At 39.3% G+C, this 25,173-nt stretch overlaps 1 protein-coding gene across 3 annotated transcripts in view; it reads left to right on the forward strand.

Annotated features, from left to right (window-relative positions):
- Window positions 1-25,173, forward strand: part of CSTF3 (cleavage stimulation factor subunit 3) — a 68,450-nt gene that overhangs the window by 34,315 nt on the left and 8,962 nt on the right. Inside the window, exons 2-12 of one of the 3 annotated variants that reach the window (XM_044425512.1) lie at window positions 11,932-11,964; window positions 12,121-12,273; window positions 17,594-17,691; window positions 19,641-19,707; window positions 19,805-19,839; window positions 19,945-20,071; window positions 21,887-21,964; window positions 22,169-22,331; window positions 23,214-23,323; window positions 24,703-24,819; window positions 25,005-25,079. In XM_044425512.1, coding sequence (XP_044281447.1) covers window positions 12,226-12,273; window positions 17,594-17,691; window positions 19,641-19,707; window positions 19,805-19,839; window positions 19,945-20,071; window positions 21,887-21,964; window positions 22,169-22,331; window positions 23,214-23,323; window positions 24,703-24,819; window positions 25,005-25,079 — 918 coding nt within the window. In that variant the 5' untranslated portion in view covers window positions 11,932-11,964; window positions 12,121-12,225. The remainder of the gene's footprint in view (window positions 1-11,931; window positions 11,965-12,120; window positions 12,274-17,593; window positions 17,692-19,640; window positions 19,708-19,804; window positions 19,840-19,944; window positions 20,072-21,886; window positions 21,965-22,168; window positions 22,332-23,213; window positions 23,324-24,702; window positions 24,820-25,004; window positions 25,080-25,173) is intronic. The other 2 variants (XM_044425511.1, XM_044425514.1) reach the window with 2 other exon arrangements.

A 25,173-nucleotide genomic window follows, 5' to 3' on the forward strand; every position in this document is an offset into this window, starting at 1 on the left:
AAGTAATTACATAAGCTTTGGGCTTGCATTTCTTTTATGGAAGCTTCCTGCTCCCACCCCAACCTGCTACATGTGAATTCAAAACAATCATAGGTTTGGTGAAAAAAGTCATTTCCAAAGATCCTAACTGAGCATGCTCATGTCTTTTGGTGTTCTTCCAGTATCTTTTGGCATCTAATTGGTGTAGCCAAAAGTAATAGGTTAATCATTGTATCTGTGGCAAAAGCTAAAGGATATATTGGGCACTACTTGTCTTTTTGAAGTGTTCTGGGATAAACTAATTCAGTTCAATTTCCACTTTAACAGTTTATAATCATTGCTATTCAAAATTCTCTAGCAACTATCAACCAAAAATTAAAAAGAACTAAAGCATTTTATTTAAATATATTTGGGTTCAGACTATTATTTCCACAAAGAAATGGGAAATGGGAAAAGCAAAGCATTAAATTGTTTGAATGAAGGAAGGAGGAAGCAAAAATAGGGCAGGAGTGCTAGATATATCTTCATGGGTGGATGTCTGTGCATAGTTTGTGGGGTAAAAATGTTTGATTTTGGCATCTAAGACTAAGACTAAAATGGTCCTCGATTTTTCTGATTCATTAATAAGTTATGCATGCAAGCTCCTCTTCTCTGCATAAAGCTGTTCAAATTCCAGATAGACTGCAACTCTTGTGTCACAATATTGAATTGTGATCTTAACACCATTCTGTTTAATATGACCTTGATGTAACCTTAGTTCAGTATATATTTTCAGTTGATGGATCTATCATACATTCCAAGGGTGAAGAGCTCCCTAGATCTCACGGGTGGTCTCCAGGGTTGCCCAGATCACCATATCCTCTTCCCCTGGCTTCAGGTACTCACAACAATGTTTCACTAGTTTCCCAGCTCTCGAGCTTTTGCTGATCCTTCCATCACTTTAAATGGTTGAGAGACCTTCCCTACAGTTTAGTGGCAGTAAGATTTAAACCGGAATATGCTAATATTTTGTCCCCTGTTCCATTTACTTTGCTCACAACTGGAATACAGGCCTCATAAGCTTCTCTGAAATGCAATTCAGCCCTCAGGCTGCAAGAACTTCACCACCCTTGTAACAGTGATTTCAATTTTCTAATCCTTATATTAGCAAAGCAGTCCAGTGGAGACCAGGCATGCCCAGAAGTGCTGAAAGACTATAGGGATGGGTAAGGGGACAGAAGACCTGGGATGGGAAGTGGAATATCTTGTATAGGAACACACCATGCTGCAACTTCTTGTGGTTCCTACTTGTTATTTCCTTACAGCAAAATAACATGTCCTTTAATGTTGATTCAAGAACAAAATGAAATGTATTCCAACATGCTGCTTCTGCAGGGAGATGTTTTTAGTTGGTATATGTTGTCTTTGCATTCATCAAATGTAAACTGTTTAAAAAAGTTAGAGTAGTTTATCACCAGATTTTGGAACAAACACTAAACTCTTCATACTGCTGTTATTCTTGTTCTGTTTAACAGATTGATCATTCTGTTTGTCTGTGTTTTTCAGCTAGTGAAATTCAAAGTATCATTTCCTTCATTGCAGTCCTTATATGTAAACATATTTGTAAAATGTACCGTAAATATGGAGATTTAAGTCTTTACCTCTAAGAAAAATGTGTTTTTTAGTTCAGTGTGAATAGTACTTTTCACTGTATATGGGACCTGTTTTGGTATGTAGTATGACATATTTCTTGACAAAAAAAACTTCAATAAAGGATTTAATTTAAAAATGGGGCCTATCAATTTTGATGCATTATTGCATAGGCTTTCTGACAGATTTGTAAAATTTATAAAACTTACTCCAGAGCGGTTGGTTTGAAATCCCATGGGATTCATTACATCATAAAGGACTACCTTTCAATATTTATATGCTTTGAAATTGTGGGGGTGAAAGGTAATAGGTTAAAAGGAACTTCATTAAATTTCTTAATAAAATATTGCAATATGGTTCTGCCCCCTCAAGTACTACAAAATTCACAGCATGGTTGTGCGACCTTATTTCTCAATAAGGGGAAAGAAAAAGTAGGTTAGGGAAAGTTCCAAAGCATACTTATGTTAACTACAGTAGATTTTTGCCTGTTACTTCTTTCCCTGCCTTCACTTTACCACCATCTGCTTTTGATTCCATGGATAATGCTGATACCTTCTCTCCACTGGATTTTACATCATTTCCGGTTTTCTTCTGTGGCTGGAAAAGCCAGGGGGCAACAATTTCTTCTGCTGCACGTGTGCACTCAAGTCTTTCTCATTAATTTATACTTCTTGAACTACTTGCAATCAGAGCCCCTTCACAGACTGTAGTAAAATATCAAATTTTCCATCTCTAACACTGATGTCTATTATAAAAATCTGTGGATTCCACCAGTTAAGCACTGTTATCTATAGAGTTTTATTCTCTAGTTTGTGAAATACATTGATAAGAAACCCAGGTAGGTAATAGCAGCATCCCTTTGTCCATTTTGATAGTTTAAGCAGAAAAATATAAAGTCATATAATATGAGAAGAAACGTCCACAGTATCTTATTTTAGGTTCTAGTCAATTTATTTTTCAAGGTTTCTTGAAACTTTGTGGTGTGTGCAGGTTCATTATTTTGCTTTCTAAGCTTTCTTTTCAAGTTAAGTTAACTCTCCCCCTTTTTGTTGACACTAATTCTTGAACAGATTAGCTTACTTATGTCATCAACTGTGCTTACATTACTGGTTGGGTCTCACTAGAACCATATGTGTTAATCTGTGTAAGAGGAGCTGTTCTAGAAGGGTTAGTACAATTTAAAGAGCTCATATTTAATTGTTAGGCATTGTAACCCAGGCTTGCTAGTCACTTAGTTGCAGATGCTCTGAGACATCATTTTAATACTTTCCTACGTACCCTTAGGTTTTGGAAACTGACATATAGTTATGAAGAGGGTCTATTTTCAGTTATGTAATTAAGGATAGGGTTTCTACTCTGAATATAAAGAGGCTTGTAATTGCAAGAACACTTGGAAAGACAGCACATACTATGACTAAGAATAGTATGTGTCTCTTCCAGCAGAAGCTTTCATAATCATACACGGCCATATTCTTTGGATTTTAAGATACCTTGCTGCTGCTTTGGAAAGTGAACCAATGCATTGATATCTTTTTGCTCAGATATTTATCCAATATTATCTTTTCTGTGTGTTACCTGAACACTGAAATAAGAGAAATTTATTTTTCTCATTCTTGCTCTCAAAAACAGGTACAAGTGGTAGTTTTATATCACAGATGTCATAATAACCAGGAACATGCACACAGCACACCACCACCATCAAGGTTCAAGTACATGGTAACCACATACCAGAGCACTTCACAAAGCATTTTACATCTTTTTACAAGATCTTGAGAGAAAACAGGAAGAAGCACCTGTATTATTGGCTTGGGATAAATACTGCCACAACTTGGGAAGATGTGCATATTGGTCCATTACACCTGCTTGCACAGAAAGTTGCCAGAAATTTGTCTATAGAACCTCAAAACTACTGGGGACTCTTACATTTTTTTAGAATTCAAACAATTCTATATACTTCAACCAGCACCAATCCTACTAAAGTCCTAGAACGATAGTCTGTTTTATGAATGCCTTTGGAAATAAAGCAGTTCCTCTCTTACTTACTCTCTCCTCTAAATTACATAAGATTATTTATAGTAGGTGCTAGAATGCCTGAAAATAGAATCTTAGGCAATATGAACAAAATCTTACTGTTGTCTATAGCTTCAGAAATACTTTTTACTTTTGTTTGCATTCACTAATCTTTATTATGCATGGCTGATATTGTTGGAGATCGACCTGAATTCCCTGTATGATATTCTCCCAAAATCATAATTCCTTGGAAGACCATTCTCTTGCTCCTTGAAAGGCAAATATTCTGTTATTAAAGTTACACAAATTATTTGCACAGTAATTTTATATGGATTATTCCATCATCTGTTACAATTTATTTATAGCTCTTAAAATGCTATTGAATTATAGCATGCTGGTCTTCATGGTAGCATAATTTTTCTCTCTCTGGACATAGTGCCCTTATTGACACTGCCCCCCCCCCAAAAAAAAAGAAGAAGGCATGAAATGTTAAATGGCTTGATTCAAGATTTGTTATTTGAAGTTGAAAGAGTATTCATAAGGAAGAGTACTAATGTGTGACTTTTTTTTTATTTTTTGCTTATCATAAAGAGTTTGGTCTTACCAATCAATGAAATGTTAGTATACCCTTATATAATCCTATACCCAGCTACTAAAAAACAAAAAATACGGGCAGTCACATGGTGGCCCAGCTGCATTAATTGTAATTTCAGGATGAATAGATAATCACCTTGATTTGTACCCAAATAGGGACCCAGTGCAGAAACTTTCATATTTGCATAATGTGTACCTGATGATCTTTACTCAAGAAGGCAAGAGCTTTGTAATTGCCAATGCTTTCAGATTTATTAAGGGCAGGCACTTGTACTGTTAATGACACTAGCCTATCCTTGAAATTGCAAAATCATATATTACAGACATGAGATCTGAATCAGGGAAAAAGGCAACATCCAGTTTATTAGCTGGAGTTGCTAGAAAGTAGTCTTGTTCTTCAGTGGTTGTGCTCAGAAGCTACACCCAGAGTCTGCAAGTGAATACAATAACTGCACCATTCTAACTTACTCCAGATTATGAAGTCTGCTATTGCTAAATCTGTGTTCAGGTTCAGCTAGCTCATCCACATCCAATTCCCAGATGCAGGGAAAGCATGAAGGCAGCCTATTCTGAGTTGCTTGGAAAAGCAAGAATTATTAATGGACTCTTTTTTCACACAGTCTCTTCTAGAAATTTCATACACACATTAAAGAAGATGAGAGACAGAATGGACCGATACAAGGAAACATTCCAGTGGAATGAGAAGTTTTTGCCATTTTCTCTCTGCTCCTTTTCTCAGGAATTAACAGCATTACTTAGAGTAACATCTTAAACATGATGCCTTATACACAGTAGCTTAAACTAGACTGAAAAGGATGTGGGGAAATTGTTACCTGTGTCTTGTCTTCCCTGAATAGACTTAATCTGTCATGCTTGGTTTTCATCATTCAGGTAACAAAGCCTTCATGCTTCCAAGCATACCGCATTTTGTTGATGATGGGTGAGCGTGAAGAAACTGGATAGGATTCAGATTAGTATCACAGAATGCTGGCACTCCCAACTGAATTATGAATTAAGATATTATACTCTTATGAAAATTATCTGTACAGAACTTGCTTCCCAATATCAAATGTATTAGCTAATCGCTGTTGAAAGTATACAGTTTTGAACTTTGGTAGCAAGCAATGATCAAGTGGTGTTCAAAGTTAAAATGGGAAATCTATGACATGACAATATCTTCTGGTACCTGTCAATGAAAGCTCCCTTCTCAGATACTTTCCTAGATCTTGTATTGCACAAAAATTTATTCACTCCCTCATTTCCATCACAGAGTAGGGCAGAAATAGGTTACTTTTCTAAGGTTTGCTGCAAGCCTAATTCTGCAGATTATAGCCAAACAGTACAATAGCAGCCTTGACTGCAGGCAGACATTAGTGTTGTCAATTTCCCTGTGGATATGTGCTATTCAGAAGTTACCCAACTGTTAATTTCCCAGTTGCACGATAATGCTAGAAAAACTAGTTGCCAGCTATGTTCCATCTCTTACTCAATTAAATCAATACTTTTTTTGCATTGAACAACCAGTGCCTCTATGAGCGCATTTGTTTTCTGCATCTTCTGAATGAAAATATTGTGCAAGCACAACAGTATTTGCAAGTTGCAAACAACATTGTAAAATAAAATTAGCATTACAGCTTTGCTTTCAAAGTTTTCTCCCGCATGGAGAGGAGCCCAAAGTGTATACTCATGACAGTGGGCAAGGTACAAATATTTCCTAAGTTGACAAATTTCTAGAGTTAGCTAAAAGTGTACACAATTGTCTGTTTAATCACATTCAGATGTATGTGTATGCATAATGCATTTTTCACATGCCCAAAACAATTTGATGATCATATTCACAATTTGGTGGTGCTCATACACACACACATATACAGCGGTACCTCACAAATGCCTCAGTTCACGACCAAATCGGGTCGTGAACAAAAATTTCATAAAAATTTTGACTCGGGTCACAAACTCCGCATTGGGTGGCGACCGCGATTGCGGCCATCTCCCCACCCACCCCTAAGTGGGGAGATGGCCATGATTGTGCTGGGGGGAGAGATGACCGAGATCACGCCCATCTTTCCTGCATGAGTGCGCCTGTAATTGTGCCTGTCTTTCCTGCGCGAGCACAACTGCGATCTCGGCCATATCCCTCTCCCGAGCACGCCCGAGTTTGCACCCGTCTCTGCCTCCCAGTGCACCTGCATTCATGCCCGTCTCTCTCCCTCCCCCCCAGTTAGGTGGGGAGATGCTTGTGCTCGGTGGGGGAGAGATGGCTGTGATCTTTGTTGTTTGTCACTTTGCTTCACCTTTTTCTGATTGTTTTCCTCCCAATTACTCAAAGTAGGTTTTGTTTGCATCACTGCTTCTAAACTGCCTACCTGAAATAGCATTGTATTAGATTAGATGGGGTTGAAGACATTCCTTTACACATCAGCAAAAGAGGGCTTAGCAATAGGTCTTATGCATTTATTAGTTTTGCATTTAGGGAAAATACAATTAAATACACATACATATATGAAATATAGTTTTTTCAGAACATAATTTATATACCTGTGTCCAAACCAGACTCAACCAGTACTTAGTGGGACTTAAGGGTATGTGAGTATCAGATTGCACTAGAAAAATTCAATATTTCAACACATCTTGGGCAAAATGTCAACATATTTTAAGCAAGCCTATGTGGAAACAACTTTAATAACAATGATATTCATGGACCTTCCCTGAAAGGTATTTTAATTTATTTTCTGTGGTATGACACAACTTTCAATGTTAATTTTTAGTGTAACCATCTTTGCCCTATTAAAAGTATAATATTTATAGTATTGATAATTTTTGTAATTCAGGCTGTGAGGATTGTTACATAAAGAAAATTATTGGATGCAACAGACTGACGATTGCTAAATTCCCTCCATTTTCTTTTTAAAGATTATCTCAATTACCAACCCCTATCAGTGTGTGAATCTATAATTTGTCAGTACTGTTTTGGTGCCAGCTGTAATATCCTCAGTGCATTAAGTTACTCGGATCTTTTGTGTAGATTTTTCTCTTTCCTTCCACCCTCACACAGCTGTTCTGTGGCCAAATGTTCTTTTCCATTGGTAGTCTAGTCTCACCTAAGATGGCAAAGCAATATTCAGCATAAAGTCAAATGAACAAATAGGCAAAGTTTCAATCATAAGGCCTTCTTAAATAGGAGAATTATGTTATTTTTTTGTGTTTTTAGTTATGGCTAGAACCCTTGTTTTAGGAAAATGCTTTCCTTCCATGGACATTAAGTTTGCTGGTTTTTCTGATTACCTCCCTCTTACCACAGAGAGACAAAGAGACTCTATTTTCCACCAACCTTGAAGAACAGCTGTAGGGCTGTATAGTGAAGGCCTGATATAGTCCTTTGGATCCTTGGCTACTGCCAAAAATCAACCAAGTTCCCAGGGTTGCTTTTAAGAAGCTTATGAAAGATGGTAGAGCTTTATGGTCTTTGAAAAAATGTAATCTGCAGCTACTCTTCTTTGTGAACAATCGAGGGAATTAGTTCATTTGTAACTAACCTCCAGCTTTTTTATTTCACTAAATAATAAGTAGTATAACAAATGATAAAACAGTCAATAGTATTTGCCTAATTATTTTGTGAACATTGGATTTGAATTTTTGTAATTTCAACTCCCCCCGCACAACTCTGAGTTGTGTTTCAACTCAGCAGACTGTGTTAGGAGCTGAAAGTAGCTCTAAAATAGCTATTAATAAGAATATATATGGGGTGGGGGAAATTGCTCTTCAAAGAAAAATGTCCTGAAAGGACATGCTAGTGTTTGGCCAGTAAACTGGAGATAAACTTATTGTAATTAGAGAACCAATAGAATGGTTGAATTTAACCCCCACTACTGACAGGCACTGATAAATGTGTTATTTGAAATTGCCTAATATATATATTTAAAGCAGCTACCTAATGAGCTTTTGACCTCACACAGCCCTTTTGCTCTTTCCCTTGTGGCAAACTGAGATTAAACTAAGAAGTCTCAAATTAACTGTAGCTTCCCTTTTCATCAAGTGCCCAGCCTAGAAGATGTATCAAGTGGCTATGGCTACCAGTATCAGAACAAGCTAGGATCTTAAAGCAAGTTTAAAACTTGACTTCCTAGTTTAATTGTGTGCCTTAAAATTTTTATTGCATCATTATAGTTCCCAAAAGCCAACTCCTGGTGCTTCACAAAACCAGTCTTTAAATCATTTCATTCAATTGCACAGTAAGAGTACCTGTAATGCTTTGAACTTGGAGGATTACAGGAATCAAACAGCAGATGGGAGCAACATAGAGGCATGCTCCCCTCACCTGTCAAAATATTTAGAGAGCTGTTTCTCCCCTAAACATTTTTCTCTTTCTTCTGAGGAGAAAAGACTGAGTCACCACCAGGATTCTTCTGAGAATGGTGGTGCCTCACTTGTCCCGTCCCTACCCACTCCCATCCTGGCCAAAAAATGGTCTTCCATGTTCACAGCCTAGAAGATGCACTGGCTGCCAGAGGCAGGCTGGGATTCCAGCCTATTCCAGAGTCCCCAGATAATGTTGGCACCCTAAAACAATATAAAACTCAAACTAAAGCCAATTGAAATGAAAGTAAAAATGGGTGAAAGCAGCAGTGCAAAGATCTAAATATATACTAGTGCAATTAACTGAAACATTAAAAAATCAACTTTATACTAAGAGGGCAGAAGGCCAAGCGTAAGTCAAGATATGGTAGGCTGAACTGGGCCAATGTTTCAAGACAGCAATTTTTTTGCCTGGGTATAGAATGAAGCTGGATAGGGTTCACCCAAGGAAACTGCCAAAGCCAAGTAGACACATTAGTACAGAGTTCTGTGTAAGATGCGGTGAAGTTATCCCTGGCTTTGCTCTTGAATAGTTAGCAGTCATTTCACTGCAAAATAAAGCATCCTGATAGATTATCTCCCCAGCTAATGCATTTTGGCCTCCTTTAAAATCATAGGTCAGTCTGTCTCATTTTCTTTCACATCTGCAGACACTAAAGCACAATTGAATGACAATTTGTGTCTTTATGTCTTTATAACTGTAATGCAAAGGGTATTTTTATGCTTTCTGCTCTTTTGGATTAATTTCTCACTTGACAAATTTTGGAGTTACAGTTAATTCATCTTCAACTGTTCAAGACTAAAAAAGCTTTAATGGAAAATGGATGATTTGAAATCTAAGGGTTTCTTCTTACTGTCTCTGCCTGAGTGTATTCAGATGACATCTTCCAAGCTGAGCAGGGAAAGGCATGTTGTATCTACATTCACCGCTAAGAACAAGCTGCAGACTTTTGTAGTATTGTTTTTAGTGTTAAATAGGCAGGCGGTTTTTTGTGTAGTGGAAGATCTGTGTTCTCTTGGTACTGAACCATTCCTGAGGAAATGGTATTCTTTCCACAGCTAGTATTTATATTATAAATCAAGTGTGGAAGAAGTGTTCATGGGTGCCATGAGTATGAATCAGAGCTTGTACAAATGTGATGAATGACAGTTCCTATTCATGCAATTGTATAAATTTAAATGAGATTTAAAAAGATAAATGGCAGAGGATGCGTATTCTGCACTTGCATAACTATAATATAGACTCATCTACTAGTCTGGAGGTGGGCAATGCACAGCTTTCCAGATGACTTTCTGCAACTTGCATCCAGCCTAATGAGCAAAGCAACTGCAGGTGATCATGGAGATCGTGATTCGCCAACATCTGGAGGGCCAGAATTTGCTCACCCATGGCTAACTTCCTATGTCTGAGTGGAAGAGCATTTGCTGCGGAAGGCCCCAGGTTCAGGCCACAGCAAGTGTGTGTAAGGCTAAGGACAGAGACCTTAAAGAGCAGCTGCCATGCAGCATAGAAAATCCTGAGGTGGATGAATGGTATAAGCTAGCTTCCAGGATGCCTGTGTTGTAACTCCTCCAAGTGGTAATATCATTGAGGTTTATCCTCCCACAGCATGGCCTTTCCAGTACATGAACCTTTTGCTGTTTCTTTTCTCTAATATGAAGAATAGAGTGCTCTCATTCTGGGCAGCATGGCAATGTTAACAGGTATGCGTTCCTTTTCCCATTTTTTTTAATTGCCCATGTAGCTGCCTTTGAATCATGCTGCCCATGAACAGATTATGCAAGTTCCTAATGCTTTCCATTTCCTTGCAACAATGTCACATCCAAAATGTGATACAGCATTTACTTCTGAGGCATGTAGGCTTTTTCATTGGGAACTTGCAGAGCCTGTGTTTCAGAGGTAATATTGCAGAATTACAGTAAGTGCCAGAATCTTGTGATCATGTTCTTAAAACAGCAAGGTAATATCCAGAGCTGCTCTTACTTTGGGTGACATTCCACTTCCTGTGGTCTCCTCTTGAATTCTGATTCAAGATTTTCACTTGTTAAACTTCTTTTATAAAAGGAAGTAGAGCTGGGAAGCAAATTAGGAAAGATTTCCTCAACTGTGCTGATAATTCATGAGTCTAAAGAGAAAATAGACTGGAAGATCTACTCTAAGAGATCCAAGATCAATTTGGACATTGCATAGCAATGTGTTAGAAACATCTCCATATCTGTTAATAATGTAATGTTGAAGGCTCTGATACACAATCAAGTCTTCCATTGCAGGTTCCATGTCCTGAACTGAATTCGGGAGTATGTAGCTATGTCAGTAGGCTGTGCGGGTGAGAACTTTAAACAGAACATCCTCAGCTTAGTGCCCTCCAGTTGTGTTGAACTACCAACTCCCAGTACCCCCCACCTGGGCATTATAGTCCAACATACCTGGATTACAGCAGGTTCGAGAAAGCTGCATTATAATATTAATGGTCATTCAGAATCTGGACTGGTTGGTATTTGCAATGCCTCTCAGAATAAGATGTCTGAATTAGCACTCAGAAAGTTTCTAGGCCATCCCAAATAACTGAAGTCTTTGTCTTAACTTGTCTTTTTATACAAGTTTTCATATGTGCTTCTTGCTAGCAGGGATCTGAATTTTTAAGGCACGTCCTTGTTTCACTAAAGTGACTACTCAAATTGCTTTTCAAGCTTATGCACTCAAGTTTATGGTTGAGTGGTAGGAGATACACGGATGTCTTCTTGAACAATGTATTCTTGAACAATGAACAATCAAGCATGTACTCTTGATCTAAACATATTTGGTCTGTTAGAGTGACAAATAATAGAGTTGGAGTGCTCTTGTTCAAGGTGCCAGCCAGCCATTCGTCCTTCAAAGTTAGTCCATTCTATTCCCTTTCCCTCACAGTTGCATTGTGCCTACTGAAATGCTGCCCAACAGTTTGCCCATCCAACTATGTATTGTAGCAGAAAATCTGTAAAGATGGAAGATCTTGATGGATCTTTCAGGGCAACCCAATTCCCATTTCAAATATTGCCAGAAAATAGCTAATATGTATGCATAAGAGAAAGCAGTAACGTTATTTGGTTTGGTATTCAGCTTGGGTGAAGAGTAGAACATCAAATTCATATGGTAACCAATTAGACATAAAACCAACTCATGTTGTCTGCAAACACAGTTTTCAAGAGAAACAGCATTAATATTTTAATATGCACCATTAGCTTGCATAATATTTTGTAATTAATGAAAGAAACCCCAAATTATATTAAACCATACTGTTCTACCTAAGTAAAGATGTAGAATGCTTTTCCATCTTTGGTATAAGGCTTACCTAACTCTTTGAGTTTTTGTTTGTTTTACAGATTAAAGCAAAAAACTATGACAAAGTAGAAAAGGTGAGTGTATAAATGCAATCTGGCCTACATTTTAAAGATATCTGGAAAAAGGATATGTAGGGTATTTTCCTTCCATTGCAAGTTGCAAGCTTTGTGCTCCTACCACATGCTTTGCCTCTCAAGTGTATGCTGTCTCCTATGACTGTCACTTTGCAGCTAGAGAGAAGAAAGTGGAATGAGGGAGAACAGAAGTGCCTTCCCTGTAGTTTCAGACATCTGCTTGAAGACCATGGCCTGGCTTAGAGCTAATGGAAACCCCACATGAGCACCTTGGGAGCAGCTGGAACTAGCACGAGGCTTGTGACTTCAGTGGGTATACTTTGTGAGAACCAGTGTCTCCATGTGGGAACAGTTGATGTGATTTTCACAATGTCATCCTGGCAGCTTTCTTTGAGGCCATTATATGCATATCCTGACAGTTACATGGATCTCCCCACGTGGAGGTGCTATTGCTTGCAAAGAGTGCCTCCACATGCGTGCTGCCAGTCTGCAAGCCCACACACCCATGGCTCTCATGGGGTAGCATTATGAATTAAGCAGGTTTGGTTTTTTGCTCATCATCAGAAGGGGACTACCTTAGCAGCCAACATGGATAAGGAAATAATTGTTTGACCATCAATAAACAATAACCTGAAGAGCCTAAATGCAGTATAGAAAAGGAGACAGTTTTATGCTTTTTAATCCTGCATTCTTTCATTGTCATTTTTCCAGTCTAAACACAGAACTCAAGCATAAGCAGATCATAACCTCTGTTCCCATGTATCTAGAACATGAATAAAGTAGCTAAAAATATGATAGCTCCATATTGAGATTATCATTAAACTGAGTAGCTATTTAATTATAGAGACTTAAATGCCCATCTTATCTCACACCTTTTGTAGGAGGTGCCTTCTAATTTTGTTTTCAGTCTGTTTTGAAGGACTTAAAATATGGGCAGTTGGGAAGGAGATGGTTTTCTAATGTATAGAATTAAGTTGTAAAACTATGGGCATAGTGATGTATTATCCCTTAAATTAAATGTTTTTCCTTTAATAACTTGCCTCTTTAGGTATGTCTTTTTTAAGCTTCTCTGAGAGAAAGTGTATAATTTTGCCTATGAGAATGTTATGCAATAGAAATAATCCCCCAATTAGTGAAGACAAATTTAGTGTTACTGATGGCTTTCTTTTATTCTTTTGAAAATGTTGTACTAAAACTTGTGTGGTTTTAGTACAAAAGCACCCCTTGTTATTAATGGGTTGTTTCCTGATGTTTCATCTCAAGGCATAAGCATATTCAAGGTACTCTTAGAAGGGAATTTTTCTTTTGGGTTATTTTTTCCTTTATTTTTTTTCTTTTAGGGTTAGAGGTTACTTGATAAAGATGCTAGGCAAAGTATACCAAGGGGTAGTTGCTTGTTATGTAGTAGAAACAGCTTAGGTCACATTCTACATTTTGGAAGATGACAGGGAGGGACTACATCTAACTTAACAATCTAAGTTAATGGCATCTAAGACTGTTGGGGAGCAACGTATTTATGGTTTGTCAGGTTATGTTAAAACTGTAATAAATATTAAAAGTATGGTGCACACACAATAAAATGGGCTAGGATTCTCTATTTACACACAAAATGCCCTCTGATTACCTTGTTGGAAGAAATTCAACAGGCAGGTCCAAACATTCCTTTACTCCAACTTTAGTTTCAGAAACAATTTTTGGGCCTTGGCTCTGAAATGATAATACCTTTGTTCTGAGGATGCACAATCTGTCTCTAGGAATCTATGTAAACCAATTGAAGCTAAGAGGAAAGAGTTGGAGGCTCTAGAAGCTAATCAGAACACAATGGCACTTCTCAATATAAAACATAGTTCTATGAACATGGTGGGAAAAATGGTGATGACAAGGGGATTGCAAAAGGAAAAACACAGAAATTCTATTTCAAGCATACAGACATCTGCCAGGGAACTAACTGATAACAAACTATAACGCTGCAAGGAGTTTGCAGATTCATAAAAGTAATTCTGTGATATCGCTTCTCCATCTTTGTTTAATATTCAAAAATTTCTAGATTTAGTTAACTTCCTTTTGTTAGGGTAGGCAGATGGAGCATAAGTGGATACTGCAATCTTGAATGAAGACTTTAATGCAGCCATAATAAATCTAAAGGTGGCAAAATCACTTGGCACCGCAGCTGTACTACTAACTTTTATAAAGTATATAAAGATATCCTGATACCCCCACCTTACTGTACTGTTTAATAACCCTAAGAGGGTCCCCCTGCCACCACCCTGGCAACAGTCAAATATATAGTGATAATTCCAAAACCATTCAAGGATCCTGCTGTAATTGAACTTTACGGTCCATTTTCCTTATTAAGTGTAAACTATACATTTTTTACAGCATTACTTATAAATCATATAAAACATATTCACCTTGATCAGAAAAGCTTTGTTCCAAATCAGCATACAAGAGACCACATTAGGAGATTACAAAATATAATTGGTCATAGTAAAGAAAAATCACCATTGACTATTTTTGCATTAGATATATTAAAGGTTTGTAGAACAAAACTTTTAATTTGTACCATGTGTAAATTTGGATGTGGCCCTAGCTTTATTCAAGTAGTAGACCAGATTTATTATTTTTCAGAGGTAAAATTGAGAATAAATAATGAGTCACTTCAATAATCATCGGGGGGGGGAGAACAAAGGGTACAAAACAATGCTATTTGAATAATACATTCACAGAAAAAATACATAATGAGCTGGCCCAATATGGTGTGAGGATAAATTTACAATGTCATACTCTTGGCATTTATGCAAATTTTAAGTTGTTTTTACAAGACAACCAATACAGCTGCAACTAAAATCAATATTGACTGATTTCACATCAATGACAGGTTTATGAGTCAATTACTCGAAATCTGAAACCATGCATTTTACTGCCACACCAAAAATTCAACTCCAACTTTGACTTTTTGGAGACTGGTTCATACTAAACTTACTGAAGTTCATACTAAACTTGGATATTTAGGCCTTTTAGTAACAAAAGCCTGAAATAAATTATGTCAATTAGGAATGTGTGAGGAATCTGTTTTGCAGATGGGAATCCATTGGATTCCATCAGCTCAACTTCCTGGACTCCAGCCAGCTTTCCTATGGCCCTGAGTCTGATTTGGTGCTGAGTATGCTGAAGTTTCATATGGGCACCAGAGGAATCCCACAGACTTTCTCTCAGTTCACCTTGCTTTCTAAACCAGGGCTAAGCATGAGAAAAAAGTCCAATGTACAGAAGCAAGCTAAATTCCATGGGATCATTGCAGCCCTAATGTCAAATATAGCAAGTTCTGGAAAGATACTAATAGGGCCATCAGGCGCTGGATAATGCTTCCTTGTCTGATGTTTCCTTTTCAAACCCTCCTCATTGCCATCCCCAAGGAACACTTGAATAAATGACAGAAAAATGTTTTTTGCTATAAAATTGCCCAAATTAGGACAATCTTTTTTCTTAGTTTCCCTGCTCAACAAGGAGAATAGGGAAGATTGAACTGGCAAGTATACTATGATGCCTGCCGGATAATTCAAGCAGGTAATTCCCTTGCTAATAGAAGAGGAGGGAAAATATTGGGTCTCCTTGGAGAATACAGTAGTATCAGAATACCTCTAAGGGTACCTTTCTCTTTTTAAGGGAAAAAACAAATGTCTGATTCATAACTGTCAGAGTTGGTTAAGATGGGCAGAGAGACTTCCTAGGGGTGTTTCTATTATTTCCACTCAGAGATCACCCTAATTTTTGTAATAAAGTAAGAATGCATAGTTTGCTTAACTTGAAACATAGAGGACGGTATCATCATAAATGTTTTTTAAAATGAGGAACACTCAAGAAAAAGGACCTTTTAAAAAAGAGCTAGGGGATGTAGTTTTACCATGCCTTTTGTACTGTCAACACCAATCCACTAGAGTGCCACTAGAGGTCTTTTATGGTTTGAAAAAATCGTAGTTGAAATTACAAGAGCAATTCAGACCACTTTCAGTAGTTTGCCAACAACCTTTGCAGTTTAAATTTGATTTTATGTTTCCTGCAAAAAGCCTGGTGGGAAATGAACTTGAAAGTTATAGTGAACGATGGGAGACTGGCAGGAATTATGGAATAAGCCTCCCTGTACATCAATTTCAGCACACACCAGGGAAATGTTGTTGAAAATGGTTCAAGGCCGGTACCTGACCCCAAGACACTTCTCCCTTGCGACTCACTCAACCTCTCCACAGTGCTGGAGAGGAGCCAGGTGCATGCACCATATATGGTGAGGTGGTACAGAAGTTCAACATTTGGCAGAGTGCTGTAGGCAGAGACTGGTTTAATCACAAATCAGCATATGCTAACCTCACTCATCCTAGCACTATTACTGTACTAATATGCAACGCACACACAAAACTCTTAAAACAAAATCACTGAACTGATGTTCACTATATCCTGGTACTGTAACTTGCAACATTGGCACAGAGATTTTGTTATTACACTTCTCTGTTAGAATCTAGTCAGCCGGTGTGATCTCTTCCTGACCAGACGACTGCTATCCTTAGTAAGAATTGTATTCTTCTGTGTTTTCCCCAATTTTAGATAACTTTAATCTAATGCACTTTATTCTAATGTGTAAAAATATTTAAAATGCACAGACTGACCAAAATCACTCAGTGAAAGCAGTATAGTATTGATAGAACTTTCCTGTCGGGGTTATTTTAAATATTTAAGCTATGTATCTGCTTGCACTTAACAGCTTACAGTAAAGATAAAAATGTATAAAAACCATTAGCCAGATAAAACAAATTTAAAGCAGGAACAGATTAAAATAGGTCTGAGAAAGTAAAGTCTTTACCTGGCACTGAAATGATATCAAGGTTAATACCAAGTAAGTCCCTGAGGAGAGCATTCCAATTATTTGTAGGCCTTATTTCATTTATGTTTTGCCTAAAATCCAATTGTGTGAAGGTGGATTTTGGTTTTTTAAAGAATTAATCAAAACAGCTGATGTGCAGAAGTCCTTTCTGTGGTAGCTGCCTGCCACACCTCCCCAGGCAGGAGCAGTTAGCATCCTCAGAAGTAGGCCTTAGGGTCCAGAGAAGGACATGTGGGTTCAGACAATCCCCCAGTTAGCCTGGCCATCAGCCTTGAAAGGCCTTGGAGATCAAAACTAACACTTTGAATTCAGTCCACAAATAGCCTGGGAGCCAGTGAAATTGCCCAAACCCCGGTGTCATATGCTTATGCCAGCCGGTTCCAGTTAGGCATCTAAATATAGCACACTGCAAAAAAAAAAAAAAAAAAAAAAAAAAAAAAAAAAAAAGGCAACAGAGCTCACACCTGTGCTTTAAGATTTATAAAATGTAGTGCCAAGACTGAGAGGTGCACCATTCTGTGAAGCAGCAGGTGCATGAATTGCAAGGCTCCAGAACCAGATTGTGTGGACCTTTTCTCTGAAAAGCCTGCATCTCGCAGCTCAGATAACATGTAACTTAAGACTTGGGTTGTGGGTAATGAGACTGCATCTGTGTTCCATAAAAGGCACACAGAGAGAGCAGAATTCCAAAGATGTAAGATTCTCTTGTTGCCTATTCATGGAATTCCCGTTTTTTCCCCTCAATGTAAATAGCTTTTTCAGCGGTGCCTTATGAAAGTTTTACACATTGACCTGTGGAAGTGCTACCTTTCATATGTGCGGGAAACCAAAGGGAAGCTCCCCAGTTATAAGTAAGTAATACAGCTCACTTCACATTCTTATTGGCCTCCAGTCTTAAGCCAGAGTTCGATCATCCGTGCTAGAGCCAATGCTGCGATATGGTTGCACCTGGCTTGCTTTAAAAATGCTTTTGATGATGGAGACGACACCAGCCCCAGGCTTCCAGAGCCATTATGTACACCATTCAGTTCCTACTCTAAGGAAAGGGCCATGCCTCACTGAGGGATTGTGAGTGAGGAGGCCACTGTTTGGTTGAACAGTGTTGTCCACCATTGTACCTGTTCTCCAGAGTGAGGAGCTGAATCCTTGGTTCCTGCCCTGCTGCACTTTTGTGGTGGAACAGCTGACAGGGCTTTACTGCGGTCTGGTAGGTTGCGGCAGTATGCGCAGGAGATAAAGATGCCCTTGCTGGGTATGGGCATGGGGGAGCAGTGTGGTAGCCATAGCACTTGGCGGCCCTACTGCAGGCAGCAGGTGATGGACTCTACCAACCCTCAGAAACTGCTGCTTGGCCAGTGCAGACCGTTGTGACTCATGGTGGGCCAGTCCTGGAGAGGAATTAATAGCATCTAGTGCAGCATGGTCTAGTGGTTATTGTGTGGTAAAGTTCACTATACTTCTGTATTTAGTATGGTGTGGGTATTTAGAGCTCTACTTCAGGGAACACAATAATGTCTTGAGATTCTTGTCTGGTGTTCTCTGTCATTCTAGCTTGGGTCTCTTGATTCCTTTCAACTAATATTTTTCATGCTTATTCACTGGCTGAGAGAACTGAAAGTGGCATTTCTGAACCTAGCCATAGATGAGATGTTGGAAGGATCTATATATTTTTATAGGGTCTGCTGATCCTGGCCCACCTCCTGGTCTCACATCTTCTCGAGTGCAGAGGAAAAGAATTCAAGTTAGACTATGAGGAGACTAGCATGAAGTCCTGGAGAAAGTCATTAATTACCAGCATAAGTTTTTGTACTGATTGTTTGGCTAAAACAAAGTGTCTTATTTTGCTTACATTCTATTTCTTTTTATGGTCTTCTGTCAAAATTCCAAACAATGTTTTTAAACTTCCTGGCAGTTTAAAAAAGCATCTTGAAAGCTGCTTAAAGAGAAATCACTGCCAATGCCATTTCCATTTTATTTCACTTCATTTTTATTTAAAATCCATCCTTGTCTCATGCTCAAGGCAGTTCAGAACAAGGAGGACCATATAAATTAGCCCATACCAATCAAAATCAGTAACTTAAAACCTTGTATCAGTTATGTGGTCCACATGAATACCCCATACTCTTGGGGAACTTCCTCAGTGACTGCCAATGTGCCCTGCTCCTACTTTAATTTTTTTCCTACTTTAAATTTTTTTTTTAAAACAACACGTTTTCTTAACTGGCAGCTGGGATCATTTCAAAGCAAAATGAGGGCTGCTGCAATCTACAATCCCCACCGGTGCCTCTGCACCACGTGGGTCTCAGAGACGCTTGTGAAAATGAAAATGGGAGATAGCAACAAGCCAGTGATTTTCACAGTGGCATGCCCATTTTGTGGTGGTGCCCAACCCCTGGTAAACCCAGAATAGGACTATCATAAAAAACATATAATATCTTAATAAAAATAGGCATGGCTTACATTTCTTTCTAAATATTAAAACGGTTGATTCCACTTCCTCTAAGGCTTAAACCTCAGTTCATTTTAACATATTGAGTGTAAAACACAGTGTGGAACTAACTGGCATTACGTATTTTAACAAACAGGGAGCTCTCAAATAGTAGAGATACTTTTGTACCATCTCAGGCATGGCCATCAGTGCTCTGTGGAAAGCAAGCAGTGAGATTTAGTTGGTGTTCAAACAAAATTCTAGTACTCGTGTCCTCACTTGTATATTATGAATATGGTGTTTGAAAGAGTAACATTTGTAATTTGATAGTAATTTTATTACATGCCTTTAATACTGTGCATTTTTCTTTAGAGAAAAAATGGCTCAGGCATATGACTTTGCTCTGGATAAAATTGGCATGGAAATAATGTCATACCAGGTATTTTCCTTTACTCTTTTAAATATTTATTTGTAGTGTTTAATTTTAATGACATTCTAATTTTTTTTGCTCTACTTCTATATATATTTTTACTTAGATTTGGGTGGATTACATCAATTTTTTGAAAGGCGTGTAAGTACAATTCATCTTCCTTTGCTGTTAACGAGTGCACTGTTGATATTATACAGGTTGCAGCGTGTAATTGCTGACATATTCATGTCTTGCCTCACTATTTAGTGAAGCAGTAGGATCCTATGCAGAAAACCAGAGGATAACTGCTGTCCGGAGGGTTTATCAGCGAGGCTGTGTGAACCCGATGATCAATATTGAGCAGCTTTGGCGAGATTATAACAAATATGAAGAGGTAAGAACAAGATGGCTGGCATTCAAGCTTGACTGAGATGACATTATGCTAATACAATTCTTTCCCTGCACCCAAGATGGGGAGAGTTCTCTGCTAAGCCCATTCTTTTCTTACGTTTTAACACTTCAGTGTTATGAGCAGGGTGGGGAAAGGGTGGCATGGTAAGAGAGAGGTTTCTCTTGTAAGCATTAAGCAGAGCAGTTATGAACCCGCCTCTCAAAATTGCTCTCTTGTTATATTTTTTACTTTTTGCTGGTACAGTTTTGTGCCATTTCTAGGGTACAATGTCTGTTGCATAGCAAGAAAGGCCATCTCTCAGAGCAAGAATGATAGAATAAGTAACACGATTACATTGGCTGGAAAGGTAGTGCTGTCTTTGCACTTTGCAGCAGAAAGTAAGCCTCTTTCAGCAGGGCAGTTTTCCAAATGCTAGGAGCTTTCCCACTCCCACAGGAGCCTTTTCTCACCCGACAGAGACATTAAAGAAAATGCAGCAGGGTGGACTGAGGGAAGAGTCAGGTTTAATCCCACACTAGTTGTCTTTGTCTTTCTGCAGGAAAAGTATGTGAACTTTTTGTTTTTACCTGCTGCCCACTTCACAACACTGAGGCTTTGGGCTGGTTTTAGTGTGCAAGGTTGCCTAGATGGCCGCTGGTCCCAAATGATGCATAAATATGAGCACCAGTGTGGCAGAGAATTAGCGTGTTGAACTGGAACTTGGTAGATCTGGTTCAGGTCCCTGCTTGGCCATGAAAGCCACTGGGCGACTTTGGACCACTCACAATTCTCAACTTAAACTTCCTCACAGGGTTGCTTTTGTAAGGACAAAATGGAGAGGAGAGGAACCTTGTGAGCCGCCCCGGGTTCCTTGCCAGAGGGAAAAGGACATGGTATAAATGTATTGTGACAACAGTTCATGCGAAGTCTTTGGCCGGCATCCAAACTTGCTGGTGCGGCCCTGCTAGTTCTTCATGGTCTCTGTGCAATCACACATACGGGCTTTGCCGTGGAGCACAAGGCCTCAGTCAGAGAGAAACTTCCAGAGCTCAGCATCACAGAGTGACCAGGGGACCCGCTCCACCCCACCCCTTCCAGAAGTCCCGCCCAGTGCCTCAGTTTCGTTTCAACCACACACGAAGTCGCATCGCCATCGGAACCTCTGTTGCTCTAGCTCACGTTTTTCCTTTCATTCTTCTCTACCCCTCTCCGTCCACTAAAATAAAAAGAACTCTTACCTCCTTCCTCCTCTGCAAAGGGGAGAAGGAATAATTCTCTGTTTCTCCCTCCACGCTGCTTTCTAGCTGTTTTCTCTTCCGACCGCATGGCCAGCACCTCGTGGGCCGACCACCTCTGGCTGTGGACGGCCATTTCTGCTACACCCTTACCTCGCCTCTCCCAGTCAGGGGCTAAGAAACCGCCTCCCACCAAGGATGCTGCTAGTTCTGCTGTGCCCGTGGCATGGGTGGCTAGCACAACAGGCACCAGCGGCTCCTACAAGAACCTGAGAAGCCAGAGCCAGCACCCCTTCCAGAATGGGGTGAGCCATTTTGTGAGCTCCGCTGACCTATCCTGTTCTGGAAACAGGTGTTGCTGCTTTTCTCTGGCTCTTTCAGGAGCTGCTCACTCCTGACATGCCAGCAGCCTGTATCCTCTGTCTTTGTGGAGTACAGAGAAGAAGCGGCAGCCTTACATTGGAGCCCAGTGCATGTTTCCTCATAAATGCATCCCACTGATTTATGTCAGTTCAGTGGAGCTTACTCCTGAGTAAGTGAGGATAGGCTTGCAGGACTCAACTCTTTGCTTTATCTCTTCCAGGGAATCAATATCCATTTAGCTAAGAAAATGATTGAAGATCGCAGTAGAGATTATATGAATGCTAGACGTGTGGCTAAGGTACAAACTGTCATTTATTTAGTCCTTCTTTTGTTCAAATTAAATATAGCACTACTGTTTGTTGAATCCTTGAAGTGCAATAGATGGTTAACTAAGCGGAATGGATAAGAGCATTAAATATGTTATAAAATGCTGTTGAAAAGTCCATCTTAATGAATTCTCCCTGTTAGAATTGCAATAATAGTGATTTTTTTAAAACTTCAGGAATATGAGACTGTGATGAAAGGTCTGGACCGCAATGCCCCTTCTGTCCCACCACAAAATACTCCCCAAGAGGCTCAGCAGGTGGACATGTGGAAGAAATACATACAATGGGAAAAAAGCAATCCTCTGCGTACTGAAGACCAAACCCTCATAACAAAGAGAGGTGAGCGCATAGTCTTTGTTGGGCTCTTTAGGGTAGTGTGAAGAAGATAGCATCATTACTAATTAAGATCTGCTGGTGTCATCTTTGGGAATGGATCTCACACCATACTAAGCTAGAGCACTGGGCTATATAGTTAAAGCCCATTGATTTCAATGGATGTTCTTCTCTGTGTCCTCTGTGTTTCTGTGGCTCCACAGAAATAGCTTTGCAACTGTCTAGAGCCAGGCTTGAGTTCTGGCCAGCTGTCCACTCCTGCCTTAACTGCACATGCCCAAATGTGTGTGACTTTCATTTCCCTGTTAGTTTCTTTTTCTGCTGCTGGTGACTGTCTCTGGCTAATGCCTATCTCAGCCATGTTAGGCAAAAGAAAATCTGTCTGTCTGTCTGTCTGTCCTAAATTTATGTAGGCTTAGCATATACCTTGAAGTTCTTGTCCATAATAGATAATCTGCAAAGGGATTCCAATATTGCCCTTTGGAACAGTAAGACTAGATTCTTCTGGCTCAGGGTGCAAGAATATTTCAAAACTTTACTGGAGAACAATAAAGAAAATACCATGTTCTGTCGCTTGCTATTCAAGTGCAGTTAAGAAACCAACTTTCCACTGTGTGCAGAATGAAGTCCTGGTTGGACATCAATTGTTTCAAACCTAGATGAAGTTAGAATTTGATGAATCATGGAATGTTTAAGAGCTACCAGTGCTAAGATGCCTCAATAGGGCAGAGAATGTGGCTTTTGGGATCATGCATAAGTATTACGAGAAGTTTTTGAAGAGACTAAATTTGGGGATAAATTTGTGAACCACCTGTTTAAAACAAAACTGCTTTGTTTTGTAAAGTGCCACCTACAAGGAACATTTATGGTGTCAATGTCTCCCCTTAGTAATGTTTGCGTATGAGCAATGCCTCTTGGTCCTGGGACATCATCCAGATATCTGGTACGAAGCTGCACAATATCTTGAGCAATCCAGCAAGCTGCTAGCTGAGAAAGGGGTAAGAGAAGGAGGTAAAATAACTGACATTCATGGTAGCTAGCCAGGTGAACTATTTACCAAAGTGGTTTGAAAGCATATGCAAAAATATATAATTAAGGTTTTTTTTAAAATGTATGTGATATTTTTAAACGCAAAAGGAACATTCTAAGAAAATTATAACGAAGTCCACAGAACCATGTTTCTGGGGAGGTTCTGAACCAAACTGCTTAGTTGTTGATTTCTTGATATTTGTGGTGGTGGTGACCCTGGCTATGGATGCCAGGCCTGGTGCAGAAGTCAACTGGTGCCAGATGCCACCACCGAGAGTGAAACAAACCCGGTCTCCTCAGTCCCCAAGTACTCTCATTCCCTTGGGACAACTGGTCCAGTAGCCTGCTGGGGTTTCTTGCAGTGTTCCTGTGTCCTGAGGGGAGCGCGTCTTAGGCTACAGCTTGTGCTCAGTACATTGCAAGCACCTGGTAGTAAAATCAGCATTACTGTGACCAATATTGTGGCATGTCTCCTTGCAGTCATCCCCCTTTTCACTTCCAAAGTACACAGTCTGGGTTTCAGTGCAAACAAGCTAAAAGATTTATTAGGTATACTGGCAAGAGAATGCAGAATGGTAAAAAGGTCCGTAACTTTCAGAGCACAAAGCAATGAGGGGTTTAAAGTGGCCATTCAGTGGCAAATGACAAATAAACAGAAAACACAGTCTAGTTAGCTCAGTCCTGCATTAAGCTGCCTCCCTGGTTCTTTGAAGACCTGCAGTCTCTGTGGTGCCTTGTACCTGTGCCAGGTCTTCCCTCTCTTTCAGGGAAATGTGCACCTAGCACCTGCACCAAAGAGGATACCCTGGTGCAATCTCTGGTGTCTGCACTGAGCATTCCCTCTTTCCGGGAGAGTTGCTTTTAGCCCGCATCCCAAGAGAGAAAGACCCCGAAGTTCCTTTCTCAGAAAGTTCTCCTTCAGTCCCTCCCACCTTCTCTGGGTGGCGATTCCAGAAAAACCTCTTGTGTTCTGTCTGCTGACTGTCTGTTAATTGCTCATATGGCTCTGCAGTAGATACTAGAATATTTCTAATTGTTTAGGCACCTGGGTAGTTTGCTAGTCTGTAAGTTTGCTGACTGGAGGTGATAACTTCAGCAGTGGCATCAGTGCCAGCAACCAGATGACTTGACTTTTAGCTTTAGCAGAGACTTACAACAGATTTACAAAGGGAGGTTTTTTTCTTTTGGACCTGGGTTAGTATGGCCTAGCTGAGTGGCCCACTCCAGGCTAACCAGGACTATGACTCGTCTTGGGTTAGACTATTCTTGTATATCTGCTGATGAGAATAGGACTGTGTTCAGGCTAGCCATAAGCTAAACTTTTTTGTCCCTTTTTTCTTGATTCTAGGACATGAACAATGCTAAACTATTCAGTGATGAAGCTGCAAATATTTATGAAAGAGCAATCAGCACTTTACTAAAGAAGAATATGCTTCTTTATTTTGCATATGCAGATTATGAAGAGGCAAGTCCACAGATTCGGTTATTCTTTCAAACTTCAGTGCATCCACCCTACTTTCTTTAAAAATATTCTTGTCTGGATATCTTAATCTTCACAAAAGCAGACAATCAGTAGTCATTTTGAGCATACATTGATAAAGCAATGTCTTTCTTCTTCCTAAAATTATTATTGTTATTGTATTTACCCAGAGCCGGATGAAATATGAGAAGGTGCACAGCATATATAATAGGCTCCTGGCAATTGAAGATATTGATCCCACTTTGGTATGCCTAGTTTTTATTGTTTCATCTTATTGACAGAAGAATAAACAGTCATTGATTTTCCTGCATTGTTCCTCTGTGGTCACTTCCTAAAATA

The sequence above is a fragment of the Varanus komodoensis genome, unplaced genomic scaffold (assembly GCF_004798865.1).
Source record: "Varanus komodoensis strain SLA01 unplaced genomic scaffold, ASM479886v1 scaffold16, whole genome shotgun sequence".
Taxonomy (NCBI): Eukaryota; Metazoa; Chordata; class Lepidosauria; order Squamata; family Varanidae; genus Varanus; species Varanus komodoensis.